We start from the raw sequence: 9946 nt of genomic DNA, 5'->3' as shown, positions 1-9946 counted from the left end.
ACGTCTGTTCACGTCTGTTTACGTCTGTTTACGTCTGTTTTCGTCTGTTCACGTCTGTTTACGTCTGTTCACGTCTGTTCACGTCTGTTCACGTCTGTTCACGTCTGTTTACGTCTGTTTTCGTCTGTTTACGTCTGTTCACGTCTGTTTACGTCTGTTTTCGTCTGTTTACGTCTGTTCACGTCTGTTTACGTCTGTTTTCGTCTGTTTACGTCTGTTCACGTCTGTTTACGTCTGTTCACGTCTGTTCACGTCTGTTCACGTCTGTTCACGTCTGTTTACGTCTGTTTTCGTCTGTTTACGTCTGTTCACGTCTGTTTACGTCTGTTCACGTCTGTTCACGTCTGTTTTCGTCTGTTCACGTCTGTTCACGTCTGTTTTCGTCTGTTTACGTCTGTTCACGTCTGTTTTCGTCTGTTTTCGTCTGTTTTCGTCTGTTTACGTCTGTTTTCGTCTGTTTTCGTCTGTTTACGTCTGTTTTCGTCTGTTTACGTCTGTTCACGTCTGTTCACGTCTGTTCACGTCTGTTTTCGTCTGTTCACGTCTGTTTACGTCTGTTTACGTCTGTTCACGTCTGTTTACGTCTGTTCACGTCTGTTCACGTCTGTTTACGTCTGTTTTCGCCTGTTCACGTCTGTTCACGTCTGTTCTCGTCTGTTTACGTCTGTTCATGTCTGTTTTCGTCTGTTTTCGTCTGTTTTCGTCTGTTTACGTCTGTTTTCGTCTGTTTTCGTCTGTTTACGTCTGTTTACGTCTGTTTTCGTCTGTTTACGTCTGTTTACGTCTGTTTACGTCTGTTCACGTCTGTTCACGTCTGTTCACGTCTGTTCACGTCTGTTTACGTCTGTTTACGTCTGTTCACGTCTGTTTTCGTCTGTTTACGTCTGTTTACGTCTGTTTACGTCTGTTTACGTCTGTTCACGTCTGTTCACGTCTGTTTTCGTCTGTTCACGTCTGTTTACGTCTGTTTACGTCTGTTTACGTCTGTTCACGTCTGTTCACGTCTGTTCACGTCTGTTCACGTCTGTTCACGTCTGTTCACGTCTGTTTACGTCTGTTTACGTCTGTTCACGTCTGTTTACGTCTGTTTACGTCTGTTCACGTCTGTTCACGTCTGTTCACGTCTGTTTACGTCTGTTTTCGTCTGTTCACGTCTGTTTACGTCTGTTTTCGTCTGTTCACGTCTGTTCACGTCTGTTTACGTCTGTTCACGTCTGTTCACGTCTGTTTACGTCTGTTTTCGTCTGTTCACGTCTGTTCACGTCTGTTTACGTCTGTTTACGTCTGTTCACGTCTGTTCACGTCTGTTTACGTCTGTTCACGTCTGTTCACGTCTGTTTTCGTCTGTTCACGTCTGTTCACGTCTGTTTTCGTCTGTTTACGTCTGTTCACGTCTGTTTTCGTCTGTTTTCGTCTGTTTTCGTCTGTTTACGTCTGTTTTCGTCTGTTTTCGTCTGTTTACGTCTGTTTTCGTCTGTTTACGTCTGTTCACGTCTGTTCACGTCTGTTTACGTCTGTTCACGTCTGTTCACGTCTGTTCACGTCTGTTTTCGTCTGTTCACGTCTGTTTACGTCTGTTTACGTCTGTTCACGTCTGTTCACGTCTGTTTTCGTCTGTTCACGTCTGTTCACGTCTGTTTACGTCTGTTTACGTCTGTTCACGTCTGTTTACGTCTGTTCACGTCTGTTCACGTCTGTTTACGTCTGTTTTCGCCTGTTCACGTCTGTTCACGTCTGTTTTCGTCTGTTCACGTCTGTTCATGTCTGTTTTCGTCTGTTTTCGTCTGTTTTCGTCTGTTTACGTCTGTTTTCGTCTGTTTTCGTCTGTTTACGTCTGTTTACGTCTGTTTTCGTCTGTTTACGTCTGTTTACGTCTGTTTACGTCTGTTCACGTCTGTTCACGTCTGTTCACGTCTGTTCACGTCTGTTTACGTCTGTTTACGTCTGTTCACGTCTGTTTTCGTCTGTTTACGTCTGTTTACGTCTGTTTACGTCTGTTTACGTCTGTTCACGTCTGTTCACGTCTGTTTTCGTCTGTTCACGTCTGTTTACGTCTGTTTACGTCTGTTTACGTCTGTTCACGTCTGTTTTCGTCTGTTCACGTCTGTTCACGTCTGTTCACGTCTGTTCACGTCTGTTCACGTCTGTTCACGTCTGTTTACGTCTGTTCACGTCTGTTTTCGTCTGTTTACGTCTGTTTACGTCTGTTTACGTCTGTTTACGTCTGTTCACGTCTGTTCACGTCTGTTTTCGTCTGTTCACGTCTGTTTACGTCTGTTTTCGTCTGTTTACGTCTGTTTACGTCTGTTTACGTCTGTTCACGTCTGTTCACGTCTGTTTTCGTCTGTTCACGTCTGTTCACGCCTGTTCACGTCTGTTCACGCTTGTTTTCGTCTGTTTACGTCTGTTTACGTCTGTTTTCGTCTGTTCACGTCTGTTCACGTCTGTTTACGTCTGTTTACGTCTGTTCACGTCTGTTCACGTCTGTTTACGTCTGTTTATGTCCAGTTATGTCCAGTTATGTCGGGTTATGTCAGGTTACGTTTGTTACATTGGGTTATGTCACAACAGGTGGGGCGCCCCTGACAGGAACAGGTGGAGCTCCCCCTTCATTAAGAGGTGGAGCTACCCTGACAGGAACAGGTGGAGCTCCCCCGTCATTAAGAGGTGGAGCTACCCTGACAGGAACAGGTGGAGCTCCCCCGTCATTAAGAGGTGGAGCTACCCTGACAGGAACAGGTGGAGCTCCCCCTGCATTAAGAGGTGGAGCTACCCTGACAGGAACAGGTGGAGCTCCCCCTTCATTAAGAGGTGGAGCTACCCTGACAGGAACAGGTGGAGCTCCCCCTACATTAAGAGGTGGAGCTGAACTGAATGGTGTCTCTGTCAGATCTCCTACCTGGTCTACCTGATGCTCTATAACTACATCATCCTGGTGAAGATGGAGCGCTGGCCGTCGTTGCAGGAGTGGATCGTCATCTCCTACATCGTCACTCTGGGCCTGGAGAAACTCCGACAGGTGAGCAGGTGGAGGTTCAGCTGCTCTGGTTAGAGGCTCTCCAGGTGCAGATGCTTCAGGTGTCCCTGTGCGTCCTGCCAGATCCTGATGTCGGAGCCGGGCAAGCTGAAGCAGAAGATCAACGTGTGGCTGGAGGACTACTGGAACATCACAGACCTGGCGGCCATCTCCGTGTTCCTGCTGGGCCTCCTGCTGCGGCTGCAGAGCGAGCCGTCCATGGGCTACGGCCGCGTGCTCTACTGCGTGGACATCATCTTCTGGTACATCCGTGTGCTGGACATCTTCGGGGTCAACAAATACCTGGGGCCGTACGTCATGATGATCGGGAAGATGGTATAGTCCCCCACACCGCCTCCCACAAGCCCCCCCCACCCATCCACCACTCACCTCCACCCATCTGCACCCTCAGATGATCGACATGCTGTACTTTGTGGTCATCATGCTGGTGGTGCTGATGAGCTTTGGCGTGGCCCGCCAGGCCATCCTCCACCCGGATGAAGAGCCCACCTGGAGGCTCGCCCGCAACATCTTCTACATGCCCTACTGGATGATCTACGGAGAGGTGTTTGCTGACTCCATAGACCGTAAGACTAGAGTCCATAGTAAGAGTCCTGCACGTCTGTCCTTCCCCAGACCTCACCTGTGCTCATGCAGACCTCACCTGTGCTCATGCAGACCTCACCTGTCCTCATGCAGACCTCACCTGTCCTCATGCAGACCTCACCTGTGCTCATGCAGACCTCACCTGTCCTCATGCAGACCTCACCTGTCCTCATGCAGACCTCACCTGTGCTCATGCAGACCTCACCTGTCCTCATGCAGACCTCACCTGTCCTCATGCAGACCTCACCTGTCCTCATCATAGTAATCCCCACTGGTCCATTTCAACACGCAAAATTTTGTTGGTTTTATTTGACTTTAGCATTTTTGAAATCAGTTTAAAACATTTGTTTTTATAATGAAACATATATTTTTCTTATGAACATCTTTACTGCAGTCAGGAAAAGTTGCTTATTTTCAGTGGATCAATGTCGCAAGCTGATTGGTTGATTGATTGTCGTCTGTTTTCTTGATCAGTTTATGCGATGGAGATAAACCGTGAGTATCTGACTGCTTCGCTTCCGCCGTCACTTCAGCCTCCGCAAACAAGAAGTGAAGCTGTGTGTGTGTGTGTGTGTGTGTGTGTGTGTGTGTGTGTGTGTGTGTGTGTGTGTGTGTGTGTGTGTGTGTGTGTGTGTGTGTGTGTGTGTGTGTGTGTGTGTGTGTGTGTGTGTTCCAGCCCCCTGTGGAGACAACATGTATGATGAAGATGGGAAGAAGCTGCCTCCCTGTATTCCCGGCGCCTGGCTCACGCCCGCCATCATGGCGTGTTACCTGCTGGTCGCCAACATCCTTCTGGTCAACCTGCTGATCGCTGTGTTCAAGTCAGTCACATGACAAGTCACATGACAAGTCACATGACCTCAATCACATGGATTATCAGAGCTTTTAGAACCACAAAAGATGTTCAAAAACTTTTTTCCTCCTGCACTGCCGATCCTGCTCCTCCTCTTCCTCCTCCTGCTCCTCCTCTTCCTCCTCCTGCTCCTCCTCTTTCTCCTCCTGCCCCCCCCCCCCCCCCCCCCCCCGCTGCACAGTAACACCTTCTTTGAGGTGAAGTCCATCTCTAACCAGGTGTGGAAGTTCCAGCGTTACCAGCTCATCATGACATTCCACGACCGGCCCATCCTGCCCCCCCCACTCATCGTGCTCCCCCACATCTACATCGTGCTGAGGAGGCTATGCTGCCGCTGCAGGAGGAGGAGGAGGACCGAGGGGGAGCGTGAGGAGCGTGAGCGACGACTCCGTGAGTCCGGCCCCATCATGTCTGCCCAGAGAATAGAATAGAAATACTTCATAATCCTCCTTATTGTGTGTGTGTGTGTGTGTGTGTGTGTGTGTGTGTGTGTGTGTGTGTGTGTGTGTGTGTGTGTGTGTGTGTGTGTGTGTGTGTGTGTGTGTGTGTGTGTGTGTGTGTGTGTGTGTGTGCATGTGTGTGTCCTCAGAGCTGGTGCTGAACTTTGAGGAGCTGAAGAGCCTTCATGAGTTTGAGGAGCAGTGTGTGGAGGAGTACTTCAGGGAAAAGGACGATGAGAAACAGTCATCAAACAATGAGAGGATCAGAGTTACATCAGAAAGGTGTGTGTGTGTGTGTGTGTGTGTGTGTGTGTGTGTGTGTGTGTGTGTGTGTGTGTGTGTGTGTGTGTGTGTGTGTGTGTGTGTGTGTGTGTGTGTGTGTGTGTGTGTGTGGTATTTTATGAATTATTGAGTGCTGATGTACATATCATCACATTTATAGGCATTCCGTTATTTATATAACCCCCCAAAAGAAAGTCACTAGTTTCAGTGTGAGGGAGATTCTCCACACTGTTGCTTTACTAGTACTAAAAAACTCAGTAGAAACTCAAGGTTTTCTCTACTAAACCTGCTTCAGGTGGGAGGAGCCAGTAGAAACTCAGGGTTTTCTCTACTAAACCTGCTTCAGGTGGGAGGAGCCAGTAGAAACTCAGGGGTTTCCTCTACTAAACCTGCTTCAGGTGGGAGGAGCCAGTAGAAACTCAGGATTTCCTCTACTAAACCTGCTTCAGGTGGGAGGAGCCAGTAGAAACTCAGGGTTTTCTCTACTAAACCTGCTTCAGAGGGGAGGAGCCAGTAGAAACTCAGGATTTCCTCTACTAAACCTGCTTCAAGTGGGAGGAGCCAGTAGAAACTCAGGGTTTCCTTTACTAAACCTGCTTCAGGTGGGAGGAGCCAGTAGAAACCCAGGGTTTCCTTTACTAAACCTGCTTCAGGGGGAGGAGCCAGTAGAAACTCAGGGTTTCCTCTACTAAACCTGCTTCAAGTGGGAGGAGCCAGTAGAAACTCAGGGTTTCCTCTACTAAACCTGCTTCAGGTGGGAGGAGCCAGTAGAAACTCAGGGTTTCCTCTACTAAACCTGCTTCAGGTGGGAGGAGCCAGTAGAAAGTACTTAACCTGCTAGCCAGCAGGTTCTATTCACATAGTGTGTTACCATGGTGACTGACCCTGAGCTTAATTCAGCTCTTACTGAAGGAAAACTCTGTTTCCCTCATTTCAGGGTTAACTTACTCTGAGTTTTCACAAAACCCTCTCTCTAGAGCGGAGCCCAGGAACCCTCTCACTGCCTCACTATGAGGTGGGACTAGAACCAAACACATGAGAGTGTATGAGGCTCTCAGTCACTGGTCGGAGTCCCTCAGGGCTCCGTATGAGAACCAGCGCTTATCCTCTGTTCTCACCTTTGTCATGTTGACCAATTCAGAGATAGGATGATATTTTGGCTGGTTTGTGTCGTCATTGGGGGTGTTGTTGTTGTTGTTGTTATTGCTGTTGCCTAACATGCAGCTCCATCATATGTAAAAGAGCTACTAGTCCCGTATCTCCCCAGAAGAACACTTGGTTCTCAGTGCTGCCCCCTGGAGGTTCCTAGGTTTTTTACCAGTAGAATGGAGGCGGAGCTTCCAGCTCTCAGGCTCCTCCCATGAGGAAGCAGATCCCAGGTTCAGTAGGGGTGCTGACTCAGTCTCTACCTCAACATTGGGGTCCAAACGGTTGTTTAGTTACTGATGGAGTGTTGTGGGTGGTGTTGCTGATGGCGCAGGGTGGAGAACATGTCCATGCGCCTGGAGGAGGTGAACGAGCGAGAACATTCCATGAAGTCGTCGCTGCAGACGGTGGATCTGCGTCTGGCACAGCTGGAGGAGCTTTCCAGTCGCATGATGAACGCTTTGGAGAAGCTGGCGGGCGTGGACGGAGGCGTGGACGGAGGCGTGGACGGAGGCGTGGACGGAGGCGAGCTGGGCCGGACCCGCTCCAGACGGCTGTCGTTGTGTGAGCCCGCCGCTCTGCTGCGCCACGGCAGCGTCAACAGCGCCGACAGCTACAGTCTGTACCGCTACGAGCAGGAGGAGCGCAGCTCGGCGTGGGGGGAACCGGGGGCGGAGTCAAAGAGGCCACCGCTGAGCCCGGAGAGACGAGGAGGGGGAGGGGCCACAGGCAAGGACTGTTTTTACCAGCACATTCTTTTATATTTGATATTTCTTAGAAAACGACACTTTAAAGACGACTGCACCATACAATTCCGTTGTTTCAATGACCATAAAGACATCGTATTCTATTCTATTCTTTTTCTGGGTCACGTCTCTGATTTCAAGTCTGGTATATTTGAGACTTGATTCTTCTTTCAGGTGTCGTCCCAGAATTCGGTCTCACGCTGGAAGTTGGAGGACTGAAAGACGCCACTCAGTCTCTGTCCAGCATCGACATCCAGATCTCCCCCTGTGACCCAGAGCACCCCCCAGAGCACCCCCCAGAGCACCCCCCAGAGCGCCCCCCAGAGTGCCCCCCATCAGTCTCCATGCTGCAGCCTGAGCAGAGCCGGCTGGAGGCCGTGGCACCTTCTCCACTGGAGAGGTCAAAGGTCACACAGGGTTCATCCTCTCAGCCTCTCAGCAGCAGCTCCACCCCTCAGGACCACAACCAGAACAAGACGACTGTTGCCATGGATACCAAGGAGGCAGACCGGGAGGCGGAGCTGCCCCAGGAGAAGGCGGAGCCTCTGGACAGAATCCACGGTGAAGAGGACAGAACATACCCGACTCTGCGCTCTAAGAGTCTGAACATCAACCCGAGGAAGACCAGGATGAAGAAGAGTGATGAAGAGGAGACGCCACGCTTGGCCAGCAGTGTCAGGGACCTGTTGCCATCCTTCAGTGGGGGGGCAGCTGCTTCCCGGCCCCGGAGCCGCTCCACAGAATCACAGAATTCAACATAAACTCCATTAAGACCAGTGAAGGATGTTGTGAGGAGAGACTGTGAAGTCCTGTCAGCCTCTGGCTCCTCCTTTCCAACTGGGACTGATGGAAGAATGACTCTGATTCACTATAACAATAACTTGTGTGTGTGTGTGTGTGGGGGGGGGGGGGGGGGGGGGGGGGGGGGGGGTTGTACGGGTGTTTAACCATGTCCTTTTCATCAAAAGTCCTTGGAATCCAATCAAAGTAAAGAAAAAAAACATCCAATGCTTCTGAAACCCTCCAGTGTTTCTTTGTCTCCATAATTTCTCTCTCTAATAGAACAACTTGTTTTTTACCTGAGTTCAGGTAAAGTTACACCTCATCACACTTTATGTCTGTCAGGAGGTAGGCTGGGGTCTCCCTTAAGAGTGGGCGGGCCACAGGTCTGGGCGGTCCTGTTCCACACCTGGGGCCAATTCCCGTCATCACCCTGCCAGCAATATATGTCCCGTCTGTGTGTTTGTTCAGTGTTGGTCTGTTAGTCGTCCATGTCTCGTCCGTCCTGTCCAGTGATTGGGAGTCCAGTCTGCTGCTCCTCAGGTGGAGGAGCAACCTGCTATTCGTCGGTCTGTGCTGTCCTTGTGAGTAAAAGACTTGATTGAACCCAGCCTGCCTCCAGAGTCCTGCACTTGGGTCCTGTCTGCTACCCGTGACAGAACAGACCAACCATCATGGACCCAGCGGACTCTGGTCACCAGCTGCTGGGAGCAGTTGGTCAGCAGGGAGACCGGCTCATGCAACACGACGAGCAGTTGTCTGGTTTAACGGCGGGTCTCCACGACCTTTCACATCGACACACGTCAGTGGAGAGTCAACTGAACCAACTCACCGGTCACCTCCAGCAGCTCATCACTCGCCTCTCGGTCCCAGAGGTTCGGGTTGCTGCTGCCGCCGCGGTGCCACCTGCAACTGCTCCCGCCAGCAACTGCTGCCGCCGTCACCGCTCTCCAGCCCAGCGCACTTTTCGGGGGACTCCGGAGACTCGCGACCCTTCATGGTCCAGTGTGGTCTCCACTTCGAGATGCAGCCGGGCACGTTGCCAACAGAGAGGTCGAAGGTCGCGTACATCATCTCCCACCTGTCCGGCAGAGCGGAGGCTTGGGCCACCGCTGAGTGGAACCGCCGATCCCGGCTGTGTGACTCGGTGGACGAGTTCGCGGAGGCGCTGTCGAAGATCTTCGATCGGCGTCCTGGCGGACAGGAGGCGGCTCGAGCGCTGGCAGCGCTGCGTCAAGGCAGAAGGTCGGTGATCGACTACACGATTGAGTTCCGCACTCTCTCCGCAGACTGCGCCTGGAACGATGCGTCACTGCGGGACGCCTTCCTCTACGGGCTGGCCAGCCCGGTTCGTGACCAGCTGTTCCTGGTGGATCTCCCCGACGACTTGGACTCCCTCATTGCCCTGGCGGTCAAGATGGAGAATCGTCTGACGGTCCGTGATCGCCTGAGGCAGACTGACCAGCGGGGAGGAGAATCCAGGAGCGCACGGGAGGATCACGCCCCCCTCCGCCCCGCCTCCCAGCAGGAGCAGGTCCAGAGTGCTGCACAACCTCCGGAGGAGTCGATGCAGCTTTGCCGCACCAGCATCTCCACGCAGGAGCGGCATCGGCGCCTGACCAGCGGCCTGTGTTTGTACTGTGGTCAGCACGGGCACAGAGCTGCAGCGTGTCCTCTTAAAGGGACAGGCTCACCTGGGTTCAGGAGGGCCCCGGTGAGTCTTAAGAACTCCTCTACTGCACCTTTAAGAAGACTCACGCCGGCTCAACTGAGGTATGCCGACACCACCTTGGACATTGAGGTTTTCATTGACTCTGGTGCAGATGAGAACTTTATGGACCTTAAGTGGGCTGAGAGACATAATATCCCCACTGAACTGTTATCATTGCCCTTAAAGGCTCTTGTGTTGGATGGACGTAAAATATTTTCTATCGATAAAAAGACTCTTTGTGTTCAGTTATTGTTTGGTCCCTCCCATGTTGAGGAGATTTCAAGTCCGTCCAACCCAGTTATCCTGGGGCTTCCTTGGTTATGTTTGCACAAGCCCCATATTGACTGGGAGTCGGGGGTTATTTTG

At 51.4% G+C, this 9946-nt stretch overlaps 1 protein-coding gene across 1 annotated transcript in view; it reads left to right on the top strand.

Annotated features, from left to right (window-relative positions):
* Positions 1-7883, top strand: part of trpm7 (transient receptor potential cation channel, subfamily M, member 7) — a gene marked incomplete at its 5' end in the record, with an annotated part of 49166 nt that extends 41283 nt beyond the window's left edge. The window contains 9 exons of the mRNA XM_080498535.1: positions 2891-3019; positions 3101-3352; positions 3429-3603; positions 4097-4117; positions 4299-4443; positions 4657-4865; positions 5065-5197; positions 6678-7072; positions 7264-7883. Of these exons, the coding sequence (XP_080354661.1) occupies positions 2891-3019; positions 3101-3352; positions 3429-3603; positions 4097-4117; positions 4299-4443; positions 4657-4865; positions 5065-5197; positions 6678-7072; positions 7264-7850 (2046 nt within the window). The 3' untranslated portion in view covers positions 7851-7883. The remainder of the gene's footprint in view (positions 1-2890; positions 3020-3100; positions 3353-3428; positions 3604-4096; positions 4118-4298; positions 4444-4656; positions 4866-5064; positions 5198-6677; positions 7073-7263) is intronic.
* Positions 7884-9946: the final 2063 nt, after the last annotated feature.

The sequence above is a fragment of the Blennius ocellaris genome, assembly GCF_963422515.1.
Source record: "Blennius ocellaris genome assembly, chromosome: 1".
Lineage (NCBI taxonomy): Eukaryota > Metazoa > Chordata > Actinopteri > Blenniiformes > Blenniidae > Blennius > Blennius ocellaris.
This window is presented reverse-complemented; position numbering and strand designations above follow the sequence as displayed.